At 38.6% G+C, this 20748-nt stretch overlaps 1 protein-coding gene across 1 annotated transcript in view; it reads left to right on the top strand.

Annotated features, from left to right (window-relative positions):
• The first annotated feature begins 2324 nt into the window (after positions 1-2324).
• LOC137294530 (lysosome-associated membrane glycoprotein 5-like) overlaps positions 2325-20748 on the top strand; it is a 25271-nt gene continuing 6847 nt past the window's right edge. The window contains exons 1-5 of the mRNA XM_067825566.1: positions 2325-2448; positions 2785-2946; positions 16621-16677; positions 17348-17481; positions 18702-18836. Coding sequence (XP_067681667.1) covers positions 2901-2946; positions 16621-16677; positions 17348-17481; positions 18702-18836 — 372 coding nt within the window. The 5' untranslated portion in view covers positions 2325-2448; positions 2785-2900. The remainder of the gene's footprint in view (positions 2449-2784; positions 2947-16620; positions 16678-17347; positions 17482-18701; positions 18837-20748) is intronic.

The raw sequence follows: 20748 nt of genomic DNA, 5'->3' as shown, positions 1-20748 counted from the left end.
ATCACCTAAAACCTGAATCAGGTGACCTAGTACATAAACCAACTGAAATACGCCAATATCAGCCCAACATTAACGTGGCGTTCATCGACTGTAAACTGCCAATTGTAGTCGCTTTAGGTGACTTTGAGCTCAAGCCCACCTGTCAAAATCTGATGACCACATGTTACTTCTTGTGCCTGAAGTCAAATCATTATCCCAGTATATTATCCCATTATGTCTTGTAGATATGGATCTGTCACAAAGTGAATATTGTTTAAATCAGTCACAGCAGAGATAACATACAGCTAGATTTATCTATTCTATGTGTGCAAATGAAACGATGTCGTAAAAGGTATCAAGGCATCTGTTCTTGGTTTTCAAAATGTACAAGAAACTAGAAAACCTGGGTCAGCACTGTAGTAAACACAATGAAACGAGTTTGCATACCGATTTATCTTTAAGCAATAGGAACAAGCAGAAGGAAAATTGGCCGCCATCTTGGATTTCAGGAGGCTGATTTTATTTTTTATGAATTCAGTACTGCTTACGATGCATCATCATATGGCAAATTGCAATATCTATCTACTACAATACCATCCTGTGCAAAATCACTTATAGTAACCATTTTGTTGCTTTGTCTCAAGGTCGGGGTCCGGCGTGTAGCAACATGAAAGATCGCCTTAACGAACTCGCTCGAATGGCATTAGCGTCTAAGCAGATCGGGAATGACGGGAAAATTACACACTGTCTACCGCGGAGTCAGTTATTCCGAATCAGTACCGTAGCTGGCGACCTTTCCTGGAGATGCCAAGGTGTCCCAGGGGACAGGGAGTAGGATAGTGTTCTCCAGGCTATAATATCGGATAAACGTTACGACGTGGCGACTCGCACTTGAACTATTTACAGTTATAATTGATTACATTAGAATACATTTGAAAGAAACGTTTCATTCACTTCATTCACGCAACACGTTAAGCAACGCAGTTGAATTATTTCATTCTTCAAAAGACAGTTTCAGAAAACCTTTTTCGTATTTATCATTGTAATACAATGCGACGTTTGATTAAATAATGCATATTTCCGTGTTTGCTTTGTGTAGGCAATCATCATAAACTGCTGTTTGTAGTAACTGTTTTAATAAAAGTGAATATAGGTTTATTGTAATATACTAATCCACCGCCGAAGACTGACGCGACATGAATAAAGGTTTCACTAAGCAAGATAAATGCTCTAAATAAACCAAGAGCACTGGTGCTGCCAAACTTGAACGAGAGCTGTAATTACAGACGATCAGCCCAATACGAAACGCTAACAAAGGTTACAGCAAAGGCTACTAAGTGCTTGACCAATATACGTGGCATGACCTATGTACGTGGAGATCAACGTCATGATCAGCTGTCGATATTATTGGATTGACAAAAAATCATCAATGGCATGACTAACCCAAGTCACTTGCTTGACTAAATGCCAACAATGGTTTGGCTGAACAATGGTCGATGTCAAGCAATGGTGTGAGTAAATGCCCTTTAAGGGCTTGGTTACAACGATGGTTGGTAAAGGTGTTAAACATACCAGAGTGAAAACCTTAATGGACGGAACACTTTGAAGAATTTTATATGCGGCAAACCCGACTTACGATACTTGGAACTGTACAAAGAAATGTTTTATTTTACAACTGAAAATGAAAATAAACAAATATCAATACAAATTCGACACGTCGACCTTGACCTTAATAGATGTATACAGATAACTGTAAGCCTATTGCAACAGGAGAAAACATGGAGCGTGTCGAATTCGTACATATCCATCTGCTCATATCATTGTAGGTCCCTATTCTTTTCCCAACGTGGGTACAGTGTGTGGAGCCCATTTCCGGTGTCTCCACCGTTATATTGCTGGAACATTGTTAAAAGCGGCATAAAATCATAGTTACTCATTCACTCACTCGAAGTTGATGGAACATTGTTAAAAGCACCGCAAAATCCAAATGACTCTTTAACTCACTCGATATTGCTGGAACATTGTTAAAAGCGGCATAAAGTCATAGTCACTCACTCATTCACTCACTCGATATTGCTGTAGTACGAAAGCACCACCAACCCATATTCTCTCAAGCACAATAAAATCACAATAAAATCATATGTATTTTACCAACACATGCAACACCAAAATTGATTAACGTTCGTGCATTGTGTGAACAAGCAAGTTTGATATATGCTGACATGTTCCGCATAATTAGTTTCTAACAATTTATGCTAAAATTATGTTGCCAGTACAATGTGTTGCCAGCTGGATCGCGGTTAATACTATACTGTATGTGTATCACCATTGAAATATTTTCTGTATTTTACACATGCTGCAAGTGGGTGGGACGCAGGTCATATACGCTCTCGTGTTATCGAGATATGGGCATCAAAACAATCGTCCCGCGAGGCAAGGCCTAGACTTGTGTCCAGCTGATTTCGTTAAGTATGAAGATCCTCAAATCTATTTTAAATATTGAATTATAGATTCCAATTAATAAGGTCTGACAAACGCAAGGCAGTGTCTCGCGCAATGACATAAAAAGCTTGGGTGATTAGCAGTTCCGTGAATAGTGAAACTTCTACAAAAAAAACTGCCAAGACGTAGCCGTTCGATAAATTGCCATGATCAGATATAATCTACCTTTTCAACAGGAAATTGCAGAGCCGTTATCTTTATCGGATAGTTTGCACTGATCACGGCGTTGGGTTTACTCTTCTGAAATAGCCTATAGACCGAATTCGCTCGCTCGGATCACAACTCGATAATTTCACACTGCAGATCTTCGATTTCACGAACGCGGGAGACACTGGTGAATTTGGAAATTTCGATAAGGAGTTGTTTAGGACTGGAGGGGTACTGGAAAGTTTGGCGTCAGTTATAGAAGGCGAGAGAGGATGGTGTCGCACCTGTTCCTAATTGGATTGTGTATCCTCGTGACAGGTAAGATCGTCAATATCCCTTTCTGTAATCTACTCGCAGGTAGTTCCTTTCATCGTATGCACATGTTATATACATGTATTGCATGTCCTCATGCACCATATTATGCAGGTAAAGTTTCAAGTCATCAATATTGTGTCCTTCAAATGACAGCATGTACTTATTACTGCATCGTATATGAAATTATCTACACTTTGGTTCTGTGAGGTGGGATGTTCACATATGTGTTCTAACGAAACACGCAAAATTAATACCTGATAATAGACTGCCATTTGTTCATATCTGTTAATCAGCAGTTAAACCTACCGAACAGACGGTTTAAATATTGTAAAAGGCACGATCGGAAACGGAACATCCGTGACTATGAAAAGACTTAAACTTCAACGAAACGTCTACTGCCTTGTTGCTGGACGAAAAAACTTTTTGATTTCAAGAAATATTTTAGTTGTCTGCTGTGATGTCATACCTTTGACGTGTGTATCCTGTGTATAACGTGTGTTATCATTGAACATTCGCGCCATGACCTCGTGCTCATATTCCTCGGTTCGGAGCCATTGGAATATGCCTCTTATTGTACTGGTTGATTTTCAGTAGGATTCCTTTAAAGACTCATTCATAGTGAACACGTATTATTTCATATTTTTACAGTTGGGGGTAAAAGTATTTTCATTTTCCCCTTCTTCGCTCCCCATCTTGTATATTTAGTGATGTTCCCTCCCTACACAATTGTCTGTAAAGTTTGATGTCTGGCAGCGTTGTGAACTACCACTGCCTGCACGTGTAATTATTTTACTTTTGGGAAAAGGTTTTTCCCTTTTCCTTGCAATGCAAATCAACTCAAGTGTTGGTTGTCTGTTGTACTTTCTACACAAGCTGAGGCAACAGTTTGGGAGAATTCAACATGATATCGTGCTCTGCAGAGTTCATGAACACATTTTTTGAAGTTCAGCAGTTTTTCGTAAGTTTGTAATTTCAGTCTGGAGCAGATTAATAATCATCTGCAGAAAAATGCCACAGCAAAATATCATTAACATTTAAGTCCCCTGTAAGCCTGTACACAACGTGTTCTGACTACATGTATAGCTATCGGCTGTCAACGGTGTTATCAGAGCGTTGCATCGCCAATGCATAGGTCTAGATGGAAGATTGGAGAACTTACTCAGACTTGGGGGGCGGGCGGGGGGGGGGGGGGGGTTGTAGTCTAGAAACTTCTATTAGGAATGGTGGAATGGTGGAACTGTATTATTGTCAAGTACATGTATTTTAAGATTTCATTGATCACAGTAGAGTGTCATATTACGTTGACAATTTACTTCACCTCCAACATGTTTAACACGAATCTATATATTTCCCGTTCTCAATAATAGACATATAATGTTTATAAAAATTACGATAAATACAGAACATTAATATAGAAGAGTGGAATATTCATTTTGACGAAAGTAGGTGACACAGCTGCCAAAGCTATTGTTGTTAAAACACAGTAGTGGTTCATGTACATAGCGACCAATGGTAGAGACGGTGAAATTATCGATTTCAACAGAAATGTTTCTTCTTTTTTAATGTTCAAGCTGTGAGGATTTATATCTCAACTAATGACTAGTTCCGCCGACAACATCACGTTGTGGAATGTGGCACAACCATAGATCAGTCGATCATGTCATATCATCTTTCTGTTTTAATGAAATGTTGGAGATAGCATTAAAGTGCAAATTTGTTCTTGCACATTTAGAGGCTGTTACATTTTGAACTTACTTGACAGCCATTAGACCAAAGAATGTATCTCCTTTGCTAAAGTGTCGTGGTCCCGTTTAAAATGGATCAAGTCCCGTCACATCAGTGATGAAGAAAGTAGGTACGGAGGTTATTTATGGGAGTGCATGGTGAATGGTGGACATAAATACCCCCACGTTTCCCAGTGAGTTTTATATAAAGTTCCATACTGTGTAATGTAAATTGTTGAGATTATCTGCGTCTACTGTATGGTGCCAAAACGCGAGTAGTCATTATCATGGAGATAGACACCTTTTGTGGCAATTTTATGTATATAATTGGTTTGGTATTTGGGTATCATTGCGTCCGCCTGGTAAATGAGTGTACGGTTGTGGCTTTTGTCTCCCAAACGTGCCCACCTTTAGTTTTTGATGTAGCAACATGGACGAAATGACAGGGCACTGGGGATTATGGAGGGGACATATCTTAGCGTCCCCTGTCTTGCAGGCCATTAGCATAAGCAGGACGAGAAGGGCAATGTGGAGAGACATACATGCTCAAGCTTCATTAAATTGTATTGTATTGTATTGTTGAATCATCTCTTTGTCTACGAACGTACTCCTGTACATTGTATCCCACGATGGGTTTAGAGTCTTTACACAGATTGAGGGATATAAGGGGATTTACCCATGCTCAAAGGCTCATATATATATTCAAAGAATATTATTTGATAACGTCCCATTTAAACCGCCTATGTTCCTCATCGTCGTCATCGTCAGCATCGTCGTCGTTATCATCATCATCATCATCATCATCATCATCATTTTTCTGAATACTGAAGTAAAAATCAGTATTAGCGGAGAACCCGTGTTTACAAATTCCGCAACAGCTTGTTTCTGTTTTTTGTCAAAAATGTTTTTTTTCGAGTATTTATTTGGCATATTTGATGGACAAACAACGGTTAAATAACAAGTAAAATTCGGACATGATATGATCATATGTTAAAAAATAATAGTTGAACGTTTCCATCTATACAACCAGTTCCATCTGAATACTTGAGATGGATGTTAACTGTGAGTGGGCGGAGACTTAACATAACTTGATATTGGGTTTTAAAAGTTAATAATATTCTATCGATATATTATTTTGTATCATGTCAAAGTTTTAAAAAAATCATAATATATTTCCACTTCAGATTACCTTGGAGGAGGATTATGTTAATTCTTAGAAACGACTGCGAATCTTTGAACTTTTGACCTCATGATAGTCAGATGTAGTGTCTCCTTTCTTACGCGTGGTCACATCACGATTTGGTAGTCATTCATAAACACTAGCTGATAATAATATATAATAGGAGCTGGACACAGTACTATGCTTTGAGTAAAGATAATGATGGAAATAGTGTTGATGGAAGGCCACCAAACCACATGTTGGTCTTGTAAAATGAACATCTGTGTAATATACTGAAAAGAACACATTCAGATTAACAGACGGGAGTGTAAATAACCATCTTTATACCACATCTGAAACATTGTGAGTTTCATATTCTGGAACATATTTTACCGTGAAAAATATGACTATAGAAATGACTTTGTCACTTTAAGAGTGCATAACATGTATGAAAGTTCGAAAATGCCCGAATACTGGACTAAGCAATAATCAGAAACTGGATGTAAATACTCCACAACTAAAAAGAAATTAACGAAATCTTGAAAATACTTTTTGAAACAAGCTCATATGGGTAAAAAGTACATTTAATTATGAACGAATTGAAAAAGTGTCAGTTGGTTATCTATATGTTACCCAAAAGATGGCATATATGAAACTGACAATGTCATGTGTCATTAAAACTGCCTTCAAAGCTGTGAGATATAGAATTAAATATATATAATCAATATACACATTATTCCAAATCGAAAACTGTATGTCATTTCCGCGAGGTGAAAAACGTGTTGTACACGACTGAGGTTGTTTCTGTATTGACAAAACTCACACGTTTTCTGAGAACAGCAACATATTTTCTCAACACATAATTTAAGCATCTTCGTACTGCATATCTGCATCTCAGCAATAGCTGGGTGTCACCATTATGTACATGTCCATCTCAGGTGATGTGTCAGAAATGTTCTAAACAGTTTGAACTTGAATGTTCCGTAAGTTAATCGTCGTAGTAATTGAAGTCACTTTTGATTCCTGACATTTTGTCCGATATAGTTTGGCACAAGGGGTCGTGAAATATGTACATATATATTCAACGGGAAAAGACACTATGTGGGAATCTATCTAACTCGATTAAAGTTTTGTTAATAGAACGTGCTATGTCGGAGGTAAGACTTTTCATAAATATTTTGGCACGGGTACAGAAAGGTCCACACAGATGACAGAGATCTGTGTAATAAATTGATTCCTACGTAGAGGTTATCTGAAAATGTTAGTAGGATTTCTAGTAGTTCTTAGTATAAGAACGACTGGACCAGGTATAAGATTGCTTTAGTTTTGGGAGGAAAACACATTTCTTAAGGAATCGTTTTTCTTTGATATGACGAAGAATATTCTAGGTGTAAGAGAAAATGTTCTGGACTCCACACAAGACAGAGCATACGTCAAAGAATGAGAGTTATTGATGTTGTAGGTTTGAGTGAGAATGTTCTAAGTATGAGCAAGAATTTCTAGATTCCAGACAAGATCTGAACATACGTCACAGAAGGAGGGATGTTAATGTTGTTGATTTGAATGTGAATGTTCTAAGTATGAGCAAGAATGTTCTAGATTCCAGACATGATCTGAACATACGTCACAGAAGGAGGGATGTTAATGTTGTAGGTTTGAGTGAGAATGTTGTAAGTATGAGCAAGAATGTTCTAGATTCCAGACAAGATCTGAACATACGTCACAGAAGGAGGGATGTTAATGTTGTAGATTTGAGTGAGAATGTTCTAAGTATGAGTATGTATGTATTGATTTGAGCTTAACTAATTTTAGAATAGAGTTGGTTATTGAATCACATTCCTTTGTTGTTTGTTGGTTTGACCAGAGACCATATAGTAGACATCGAGATGCTCTCCTAACTAATTTCCAGTAACTGACAGTTTCGACTTGTTAATCCACACATGATAACTAGCATCATGGAAGCGGTAGAGTAAAAATAGAGTAGAAGTAGAGTAAAAATAGAGTAGAGTAAAAATAGAGTAGAGTAAAAATCCACATGGACATATTAGTCTCTACTGACTGAAGTGCAATATCATTGAATGCGACACTTAAGTCCAGTCAATCTCAATTTGCACTCTGGTGAGTGTAATACTAATGTCACATCTGGTTGCTGTATTATCACGGATGCTGCATCCTTGTGTATTCAGTATTGTCATCTGTCTGTCTGTACCAGATATTAACGCAATGTTACCTTCTTTCAAATGTAAAGGTGTGATAGTAGCTGCAGTTCACATGTTTTCATGTTGATTCACGTATGAAAGATTGTTATATGCTCCGGCAGCTGCAATATTAATGTAATTTCAGGGTGTGATGTGTTTTGATCAATGCTTCATAAACCTTTTCAACAGAACGATAGTTTCAAAAGAGACGATGTTATGGCAAACATGTCACCATGAACCTAAAACTATAATATACTGAAGAAAACAAATAAGGAATCGTATGAAAGCACAAGTGTTCCCTTATTTTTTTCAGGTTTTTTCACAAGCCTTGCAATACAAAGAAACTTAGAAAAAATAAAGGAACATGTGTCCTTTCACGTGATCCCTTATTTCTTTCCCTCAGTATATTAACATTTATGTCATGGAACAATGTTGTGTTAAAGTATCGATCAAGACTTACCTCTGTGACTCTCAAGGACGTTTTCGGGGTTTTTTTCTGATCACATTCGAACGTTTCAGTACTCAGTGATAAGTTTCAGGATTATTATTTAAGTCTATTTAAAAATACTGCCAGTGACACACGATAACTGTCTGGTTTGTGTAAATAACTACCGGTTAACTACGTGTGTCAACAATATGCTGAGAGAGCAAATATTTAACATGTCAAAAAAGTCCACTGCATCGATAATTTCGACTATAGTTACAGATGTTTAGACGAACCATCTCCAAGTCAATCACGTGACGCATTAGGGAGGATTAGCGAACCTGCAAACGTTCGCCTTTACTTCTTTCGCATTTCTCAGTAACCAATCGAATTCACCCACTCAACGAACCAATACTTTGACCGCTTCAAACTTTTAAGTAGCTTGCTAACTTGTGAGCACAAGCTATGCCAGAAGTTCATAATACAAATTTCTGCCCCAGCCAATCAATAAGGTTTGGCTTAATGAAGCCTGTCACCTGCTATAGCAATGCCCCGATGTATTTTCCAGCGGTGTGCTGCTTTAGCAAGTAGCGTATTTAAATTCCCGTGTTACACAACATGCTGTAGAGTTTTTCCTACCTGTCACTTTTGAAAATGAAGTAAAAAGTTTTATTTTTAGTAATTGATTAAATTCCACAGTTAGGCATATGTTGTTCCAGATATACACCCACTTGTGGATATGTGGAAGTCAAAAGGGTTTTACATGAACATTGTTACATCCATGGTTTCTTTAGGTATTCTTATATCGACCAAAGATGGCACCAAAGTTTCTGAAATGGTTCAGTACCATGATCATTTTAATTTTTAAAATCTGAAAATGTACAAAATGAAGTTTGATTAAAGATGATCGTCCCTTCCATTAATAATTCAAATGATTTGATCCATCTACTTCTTAAACGTTTTCAAAATGAAAACCTTGACACATATTACTTTAAAAGCTCCGACCAACTACGCATCTAACTTGCTCACATACAACAACAGGTAAAACTGGATGTGAAAATATGTTGTGTGTATTTTTGTTCAACGCCGCAAAAAGAAGTTTGCAATACATGTATAATAAAGCACGCGATGATTGCGCAAACATATGCAGCTATTGTTTAATGTTTTGCCTTAAAATACTCTATAGGGTGGCTTTATAACCGGTTTCTTTATTAAGGGTATAAAATGTATTCCCTTCTATACATTTAAATTGTTTTCATTTTGTTTAATGCAAAACCAAATATAATAATGCTATTCACTGGTATTCATACATCTGAGTTGATAGTTTCTCTGGCAGTAACCTATAATAATATGTCACTAAAAACCGTTAGTTTAAGATATGAAACTTTTTCAGACCATACATGTCACAAAAGCTAATAAATCATACGTTGTTATCACACCTGTAAGTCTACCGTCGGCTCGGGCAGATAAAAGTCCTTAAACACGTTTGCCCACATTGTAATGTAATTATCGCTAAAGAGCAAACTTCAAAAGGAATCATAAGTTTATGATTGATCATAATGAAAGATAGCCCTCCACGAGCACCTTCCGACTCCATCTGAATAGCATCCACGGAGAAATTCAATTATGGCATTTCTATAAACGGCCGAGTTGAAGAATGTCGGTTGTATGTTCGGCATGAAGTCGTTCTAGGAAGGCATTGAGGACAAAGATTAACCCGGCCCTTGATGAGGGGACTGCTCAACTGCTTACCAGAAGCTCAGGATATTTGAAACACTTTTTCCTCACTCGGGATCAGTGACGTGTATTTACATTGCTAATGCTCATTTTATTATCCTTCATCGACCAGATTCTGAACCTCGATAGCCAAGAAAAAGTGAAGGGGAAATTTGGTGAAAAAACTCTTGTTAATGGAAGTTTAATCGAACGAGGGAGATTATATAGAATCGGGACGGAGCTGGACGACTCTTGATCTTGATTGACGAGTGCAAATTGAGCGCGTGGGGTCGATACCCCTGCTAGACTTGTCGCCCAAGAAAACCACAGCTGCTTCGGAGAGAAATTGCTAAAATCTGGCGAAATCGGGAGCTAATTGTATGAAAAAGCCGGGATCACCTTCCAAGCGCTTTATAACGCCGAAAAGACCGAGCCCATCCGTCAGGAATATTTGGAATGTGTCGACATGAACGACCTCTCCGCTAGATTGATATCCAACAACGCTATAATGACATTCAACAATTGACCAAACATCGTCCGGCCAACTCGGTTATTGGGGGAAATTTGCAAGTATTTTACTCTACAGTTCTTGGTGTCCCACAAACCACCTCCACTGCCATATACCACCGTTAGGCTAGAAATTGATCTCCAAAGTGTTTTCGGACTTTCAAACTGTGGCAACTTCTGTAGTTGTAAACATTCTTTCGCAGCCTAACAACGTATTCCGCCTACTTAAGGGCCAAGTCTTCTTTGATTTGTGTTTTTTCCCCTTTATAAATCAACTTGAATTATTTTTTAATGATCGGTATTTCGGTAGAGTGTATTCAATCACTGTGCAGCGGTGGAAATGTTCCCTTCGCTTTTCAGTGTGTATTTTGTAAGCCGTTAGGAGTAATGCTTGCAGTTGTTGTTTATTCAAATCTTCTTTTTGGTTTAAAGGCCATTGATCATAAGCGAATTCACTGTGTGCCGCTTAAGGGGGATGAGGGTTTTTTTAAAAGAAATGATACGTGTTCAAAACACGAAGGCTAATAATACGACAAAGTTAATAACGTTTTGAAAAGAGTAGGCTTGAATTTCATTCGTAGCTTCATGGGAGGTATAATACAATCAAATATGACTCTTGCAGAGCTAGAAATTAATAGTCACATCGTCATCTCATTTTACCTGGTACCCATTTCGTGCTAGGTGTAAGAAGCATATTGCTGACTGGGAGACATGGCTAGCACAAGCAATTGTTAGATGGAAAACTCGTCTTTTGGCTTGATTTCCTTCAAATAACCAACACGAGACTTCAGATGTGTTACAAGTCTCCACCTAATGCTATCAATGCACGGTGTCAAATGAAAAAGGTTTGGGTATATGACAAGTTTCCCGAAAACGCGCATCCTGATTCTTTAATGATAACAGTAGACTATCGTTTCAACGAACTCAAAGAGACGTAAGTTCGTTATACGCATTTTGCCTGACTAAACATCGTCATCCATTGCATCCATTAATTCGTCTTAGTGTGTTCGTTATAAACGTAGTCTACTAAAACATACGTAGTTTATGATGATACAATGGCATTTAGAAAGTGGTCAAATGTAACATATGTTACATTTGGGATCACACTTTCCTAGTAAAGTACAGATTCTAGTACTGTTTTAGTACTCTATCTCGAAGACTGACTTCTTCACCAACTTGTGGGAACCAGTTGCAAACCTTATGCAAATGAACTGCACAAGAATCAAGCCTCAAATTTCTGAAAAGAATGTGCAAACATCGTGCATGTGAACAGCTGCGTTCTGGTGTAAGGTTTTATTAAGAATTCGGCATCTGTCATCATTATTTAGTCAGGATTCGGCATTTGTCATCATTTTTTAGTCAGGATTCGGCATTTGTCATCATTTTTTAAACTCATAACAATAACTTTTTCAAAGTTTTGTTTTACAATACATCAGTTCATGTGTAAACAGTATGGAATATTTTTCAAGATGTAGTTTAAAACATTTGACCGAAGTAAGTGGTTACATATACACTAAGTCTAAACTTTTGATGGGTAGTATATACGTCTGAATATGTAGCTACCATGTTTTCACGATACAAGGTTATACTGAAAAAACAACCTAGTGTCATTCTTCTGAGTTTTATGACAGTCTAGGGTGTGAACCCACAATCACAGGTTTAGTGCACATCTAAAGGTTGACGGCCACCCTACCCCACCCCCAATTGTTCACCCTCTCAAACGAACATGTCTCTCGTTCCGAATCATATAAGCTCCAATTGTGAAGCACATATTTCAGGCTGCGGTATGAAACAACAATCTCTCATCCTAAGATTATTTGTATGTACATAAAGACTAAAGTGTTTCTGTGGCTTTGCTCAGTGGCTCTTCCATGGACCTCTGGTGATCAAGATGATGTAATGTGATACATTATGACTAATTCTTCTTCGTTGTTGATGCTGTAGTCGTCCCTATTCGCCTACAATGAGCTCCTGGTCAGGGAGACTGCCTTGACGTATTCGATACAAGGACAGCAATGACAACTAGTATGGATCTCCAATGTGATGAGTATTCCCGGCCGTGGTATTTAGAGATATTAGGTTAGGCTGTTTAACCCGGTGAGCTGGCACCAATACATCAGCTAATGTATCTGAATTTCATTATAGCGACATTATGGTTGTATAATACAGCCTAACACGATTAGAACGTCCAGTGGCTGATGGGAAGCTATATCTAGTGTGCGTCTGGCTATTTCTATGGGGATATTGGGCCATTCTAATGACAGTCAATCCCATACTTATGATAAAGTAACATGTGTCTGAATCATAATCCGACTTTCCTCCTACTGGGAACTTCCAGGACGTACATCCCAGAGCTTTTTCCTGTCCATCTTGTCACAGATGAAGTAGCTTAAATGCTGCTGAAATTCCTGTTAGAGTTCTGTGAAAAGATCGACCAAACCCTTTTTCTGAATCATAAGAAATCGCTGCTTAAAGATGTACTATATTGCAATGGTAATAACACACGAAATATGCTGTTACATTAATACTTGCCCACTTCACAAAGTTACATCTGTCTCTTTTCCGGTCCATATTTTATATATTAATTACTAATGTTGAGACCTGAGGTGTTACATGTATTTGATAGTTTGAGTAGAGTCTTTATATTTTATATTTGACGAGAAATGTCATTTACATTGAAACATATGCGCTGAAGTCCAGATTGCACTAATGCCCAGAAATGTGACGGTTTGTATTGAACCGAGGCTGATCCAACCCACATGCTCTTAATGCCGTGCGTACAGAAAGGCATGGAATACACCGTATGGTAGTTCCATGTGCATCTTGTGAAGCACATCAATAAAGCCTGAAGCAAACAACGACTTCCATCTTGGCATTGATACCAAGGTCAGAGATCTGGCGATGGTGAAGTTTCGATGATTTCCCAGAACTAATTAACTTGTTGCTGCCTAATATTTATCTGTCTAAAAGCAAGAATCACTGGAATGGCCATATCGAACGTTTGGAACCAAACCAATATCGGGATTTATACATTATTGATAACCCTTTTGATGAGTTTTCTCCCTTTTGCGTTCTATCATTCCTTGTTCTACATAACACAGTTCCGGGATTTGCGTCCATGTCAAACATACCTGATTTGACTTTAGACGAGGAAAACCTTTGAAATAACGAACTATTTTGTTGAGGACATTAAACTATGACATTGAGGTATAACCACAGAAACATGCGTTAGTTGATGGAACTTCTATTTCTAATGTCCGCGCCAGAATTGGTCCTGATATTTTTCTATATGGTAATGACTGGTCGGCGAATGACAGATATAGAAGGAGAAAGAATTCTATTAATTTTAGCAATAGTGTAAGTATCAGCTACGTGGGTTCAAAGCTTCTGACATGTCACAAAACACCAGGCCCAGCATGCAATGTGAATGATACAGCTGTGTTGGAAACTGATGCAGAAATGTTCTTGCAACGATGTGTGAAGATAATAATAATAGAAGCATTTGACAATACCACAACCAAATAAGGCAAATCCTGTTCTGTCAGCTTAGAACGTACCCGTATTCAGTGATGAAGAGGCTGGCATCCTGAAGTACTTTGGTTGCAATAACGAGATGACTCTGAGATTTGAAACAATCAGTCATCTGGTACCTCTTGGATGATGGCGTGCGTTCAGATAATGTAATATAAAGTATGTTCAGTATAAGATAGATGACATCACACCATAATCACTATTTAAAGATTTGGATTGCATGATTTTTATTTAGATGAGGATGTTTTAAAAGGACACCCATTTTAATGTTTCAAAAACATTTTGTCCAGACATTCAAGTTGGCACTGTTTAGAGTATATTGGGAACTGGCACTTGTGTGACCATTCAGTATATCGTTTAAACCCTTGGTATAATGCATAAATAAGTGAAAACATTAGAATACATCATTGGGGTCACTTTAACAAGCAATTGTAGTTTCAAATTGCATTTTATGCACTTTCATATCATTGTTGGATTCAAGGGGACTTCTACTAATCTCAAATGCACAAAATGTTTCTTTCATTTTTTGTTTCCTGAAGTAAGTGATGCATTTATTCCCGATTTTGCGTTTGCTTATGGGGGTAGCAAGATTAAAAGTCACACAAAACTGGGATCGTAAGGCTGGAACATGGCAAAAACAATTTGCTTGAGCTTGACAGATAATTTGTAGAAACATAAAGCATAAAAACATTTGCATTGTTATAAAATGTCCAGGTGAGGCCGATCACATTGGGACGCCCCTCGCACATGCTTCTTTAAAGTGAAGAGATCTGTTTCTGGAAATGTAATTGTCAGCGTCTCTGTTTTGGAGACCGTTTGAGGACATACTGATGCGTGAGTCCAAATTAATGTCCTTGTTGATTGTGATTTTGATGCTGAGGTGGTTGAGGATGTGGTTGAGGATGTGGTTGAGGATGTGGTTGAGGACGTGGTTGAGGACGTGGTTGAGGATGTGGTTGAGGATGTGGTTGAGGATGTGGTTGAGGATGTGGTTGAGGATGTGGTTGAGGATGTGGTTGAGGACGTGGTTGAGGACGTGGTTGAGGACGTGGTTGAGGACGTGGTTGAGGATGTGGTTGAGGATGTGGTTGAGGACGTGGTTGAGGACGTGGTTGAGGACGTGGTTGAGGATGTGGTTGAGGACGTGGTTGAGGACGTGGTTGAGGACGTGGTTGAGGATGTGGTTGAGGATGTGGTTGAGGATGTGGTTGAGGACGTGGTTGAGGACGTGTCTTAGACCATACAGTCTTTTATTAGCTTAAGACAAAATACGTTTCCGCGAATTCAAACATTCCGTGTCCTGTTGCAGAAACGTCTTATATGAGGCAGGCACTTTAACAAAAATGATGCAAAATGGATTTAGTTCATTAACGTATTCAAATTCTGATTGCCATAAGCAACATAACAAAATTGTATTGTCATTTTTCTCTAATTCATAAATCATATTTGACATTATCAGTTTATAATAATAATTAGCAGTGTGAACAGAAAATAGAACACACCAGCTCACATTGGAATATGTGTCCGAACTGGTGGTATTTGAGAAGGTAATACACTCGCAGGATCTGCGTATATTCAGACTATAAGTGCTGTAGATTTATTCTCATCGAAAAACTGCCTGATTTTGTATGCTTTTAGATATTAGATTTACTTACAACTATCCGTGGGTGTTGTATGTGATGATTGTGGGTGTGAAGTTTGTTTGTTCCTTTGTCGACGGCTGGAAATCTGATCCGGTTCCAACAGAGGTTTCAATATGACGTCAGTTGAGACGGATTCACCTTTCGAGTCCACGCTCAGATATTTTAATATTTACACATATTTATCGAAGTTATGGTTTATTTCATAAACTTGCAACATCGTTCATATTTAACGAAAGAGTAATACGTGTACATCTGTAAAACGTACCCTGTGGTACAATCTTGTGTAAAGGGGAAAACAGCTGTGAGAATTATTTGACTGAATCACTTAAAATATGTGATTTTGATCTGTGATGACACCAGGTGTACATAAAGTTAATTGATAATGTGGGAGGGGGTGTGGGGTTCGAGGAGGTGGATTGGTGTTCAGTGAAAAAGTGAATTTCTCATTTGAATCGTGTGCAAGGTTTGCCTCGACGTCCAAAGAGTTACTGTTTCCTTCTTGGAGCTGTGTCCTCTTAGTGCTCCAGGAACACATTTGTGGGTTCGAATCTCCATTCACCTTGAATATTATTCTAGGTTTGCCAAATTGGTTTCATTGCGCACTTGTACATATACTCTGTTTTAGAGGTATATGACTTATGTGTATGTAACAAGTTTTTGCTATTTTCACCACAGAAAGAAGCAAAGTTTCAGACACACCGAATCATTTAACATTTGACTGATGTTCGTAGTAACCAATGATTTTTGTATTCCCGAATGGCTTTCTGTGTTTCAGGTTTACCACGCGGTGTAGCAGAATCAGACACAACCAATTCAGAACTCACAACAGATGGTAAAGTCTTACTGTATTATGACCTTCAACTGTTTTAGCTATGTCCAGTTCAGTCCCCTATTTGCACATTTGCTGTAAAATGCAAACTTCATGAGGATCCACGGTGCACATGTATCGTGTCGCTGCTGTCTTACGTAGCCTGAACCCCTGCCTGTCTGTCTCAGGTGTCCCTTCGCCCAGTGGATAGAGCAGAGCGGAACGTTTGTGGTTCCAATCCCGGCTGAAAGACGTTAAACAAAGGTACTTCTTGTTACCTTGCCTAACGTTCGGGCTTAAGACAAAGAAAGGGGATCAGTGTGCCATTTCAGTGTCAATATATGCCCGGAATCATGCAGGACTAGTCAAAGCACTCACGCAAACACGTGTCTATATTAGAGCAATATCTGAATCCGATGCTATACCCCATTTTACCTCACCATCGCACCATCTCACCTTACCTTTCTGTGTTTCTGTGTGTATGTCTCATCTATTCTTTGTATGTAGTTTACTCACATGTTTTGCCAGATTCATCATGATGTTTCCTCGGTTTTGATTTCGCCTAAATCTTGAAAACCCTACCTTTTCACATTTTTTTCCACGTGACGACCGGATGTTCCAACAAAATCATTTGGCTGCGGCGAATGGCATATGTGTTATTGATCTTATTCGGTATTCTTTGTTACATTTACAGAACCAGAAGACCCGGATGGACCAAGGCCTGCACCAGATTATATAATATATTTAGATGATCTCCCCTGTCTCCTAGCAACTATAAATGTAACTCTACGAATAAATTATAAAGCACAGTCGGGGATTTTCAATGAGGTAACTAAATCTAGAGCGAGTGAATTAGTGAGTGAGTGAATTAGCGACATTTTATATCTTGGTCATGTGTAGTAAAACAGTATTTTAATGACAGGTAAAAAGGACCACTATGCAATGCTGACTATATCATAAGCATGCACTGCTGAATCGCCTTCATAAATATAGATACTAATACTAATAGACTGAGAACAGGCAGTACAATTATAAGTGGACATGTGCAAATGCGTTGGATATCAGTTTTTGTCTCTGCGTCCATATACGGTACATACAGCATTGTGCAATGTGTGAAGCAAATGTTTGGATGTCACCCGTCGTGATACTGCTGGAATATTGCTAAGTGCTATGTGGGATAGTGATGTGTGATCCTGTACGTAGAGCTCAAGTCATTATTAGTTTAAGTTAAGAATTCTCGGATGAGTGAACGTGTTTGGCAGCTTGGCTCCTCGGAATTTCTGGGTCGTCAGTCCTGTCCCACAGGGAAACACATTTGATACATGAAGTCTCACCTTTGGCAAGAGAAGAACATCGACAGATACAGAAATAACGAAACAGAGTATCAAAGATATGGAGTGGCTAGGTCGACATTGGCACTTGCTGAAGGACTGTCATATAATGGTGATCCGAAAGAACAGTCCAAGGATGCGAAAAATATTTATATCTTATATTAATTATAGTTAAGGTTTACGGTGAATTAGGTAGATAACCAATCACTATATCCGTAAGTTATATGAAGCTTTATCAGTCAGTCTGTCTGTGATGAACTCCACATTATAGTTTACTGTCCAGCAGTGGAAGTTCTCACAAATAGAAGTAGACCCAGCAGGATATCTAGCCAGGAAAAGGCGCGTTATAAATATTCTCATTAAAGGATGTGTGTGTGTGTGTGTGTGTGTGTGTGCGTGCGTGCGTGCGCGCGCGCGCGTGTGTGTGTGTGTGTGTGAGAGAGAGAGAGAGACAGAGAGAGAGAGCGAGAGAGTGAGAGATTTCCTGAGGTCTTGAATGTTGTGATCCTGCTCAGATTATTCTACAGCCAATCCCTGTTTAAAGGGCACGTTGATGAACATTAAAAAGATACTGGAATATTGCTCCACGTGTCTGTTATAAGTTAAAGTCATCTTGCCATTTATTCTTACTGATTTTTTATTCGTAAATAACAGGTATTTCTTAGGTACATTCCACCTCAACATTTTGTAAGCATTCTCATCTGATTGTGTTCGCAGGTTTACAATAAAGAAGTGCTTTTGTCAATGGACGAGGACGCCGTCGTGAACGGCAGTTGCGAAGGCAACGTCAGTTACCTGTCGATGACGTGGTGGGACGGGCTTCTGGGGCTCAACTTCACCTTTGTAAAAGAGGTGAGACATTTTCTCAAATTCAGTTTCTAAAAGAAAGTCCTTTGGCCACTTTTCTTGAAGATATGCATCATCAGTAGACAGGGCAGCATTGAAGCATATGAGCAGGCTTGGTATTCTATATAGATGGTTTGTGTTTAGGAAAAGAATGTATGTACAAGTGGTGTGTGGTTCAGACCACAATGCATGTATGGATGGTTTGTGTAAAGGAACAGAATGTATATACAAACGATGTGTGCTTCAGACCATGCAAGAATGTATATGCAAACGATGTGCGATCACTATATGCCCACACTCCATATCCATTTGGTCTGAGTTTTTTACCTATTTGGATAAATAACTTGCGTTTCTAATGCGTGTGAATATATATAGAGAGACGTAGTGTTATTCAGAGTACAATGCATGTACAGATGATTTCTGTTTAGGAAAGGAGTGTATATACAGACAGTGTGTGATTCAAAGACCAATGCATGTATAGATGGCTTGTGTTAAGGAAAAGAATGTGCAGTGAAAGCTGTCAAAACCTGCATCTGTCTAATCCAGAGAGTTGTCCGCACAGGTATAAAATCTAAGTCCCTTCCGTGGCTTGTACATTTATCATCAGCTTTACAATCCAGCACATTGTCTAAAAGAGATGATTTCTTCAGTCCCAGTGAGTGCCGGATTAGACAGATTCCACTGTATGTACAGACGGTGAGTGATTCAGAAAACAATGCATATACAAATGGTTTGTGATTCAGAGAACACTGTATGTCTAGATGGTTTGTGATTCAGAGAACAATGCACGTACAGACGGTGAGTGATTCAGAGCACAATGTATGTCTAGCTGGTTTGTGATTCAGAGAACAATGTATGTACAGATGGTGTGTGATTCAGAGCACAGTGTATGTCTAGCTGGTTTGTGATTCAGAGAACAATTCACGTACAGACTGTGAGTGATTCCGAGCACAATATATGTACAGATTGTTTGTGATTCAGAAAACAGTGTATATACAGATGGTGCGCGATTCAGAAAACAATGCATGTACAGATAGTTTGTTTTGAGGAAAGGCATGTATTGCAGATTCTGTATGAATTCAGAGAACAATGCATGTAGAGATGGTGTGTGTTTAGGAAAAGAATGCATGTGCAGATGGTGTGTGATTCAGAGAACAATGTTTACACAGATGGTGTGTGATTTAGAAAACAATGTATATTCAGATGGTGTGTGATTCAGAACAGTATGTGTACAGGTAGGGTGTGACTTGGGTGTCGAACAATGCATATAAAGATGGTGTATGATTCAGTAAACAATGTATACTCCTACAAAAAGATTAAACAACAAGTATTTCCTGTGTAGTACCTATATCAATCTCGATAGCGATGTTTGACGACATGTTACCGAAAGGTAAAGATTCAAAGAATGCATACCTTTAACCAGTTGATTTATCTGACAACATCGATAACATCATCCGAGCACAACCGCCCTCAGAAACAACATGCAAAATGTGTGGCGTGGATGTGCTCCACACTTCACACATGCAGTGTGATCGGTTGAAACCTACCTGTAATTATTCCTCTGGCACAACAAGCGGGCCCTAACCTCATTGTTATAGATGTTAATCCCTGTCAATGGATGATAATGCCCGAGAAAGAGTTGTGAATGATGTTGTTTAACTCAACACCGTCACACATATGGACTGGCCTGAAAGGTCGCCTGATCGTAATCCCATTGAACATGCTTAGGACAATATTGGCGTGTTAAGCTTGTATCCGTGTTCATGGTGGCCATATGCCTACTGAACACTGCTTCGCTATCCAAAACTGACTTGAACTTTAATGTTAACATTTTGCTCCATCTATGCTGCACCATTTGAGCGACTATTTCACGGGTGCATGCTTGACTACATATTGTAAATCGGGTGTACATACCTTT

Source organism: Haliotis asinina, chromosome 8 (assembly GCF_037392515.1).
Source record: "Haliotis asinina isolate JCU_RB_2024 chromosome 8, JCU_Hal_asi_v2, whole genome shotgun sequence".
Classification (NCBI taxonomy): domain Eukaryota; kingdom Metazoa; phylum Mollusca; class Gastropoda; order Lepetellida; family Haliotidae; genus Haliotis; species Haliotis asinina.
The sequence above is the reverse complement of the archived record's forward strand: the minus strand, read 5'-3'. Positions and strand labels throughout refer to the sequence as shown.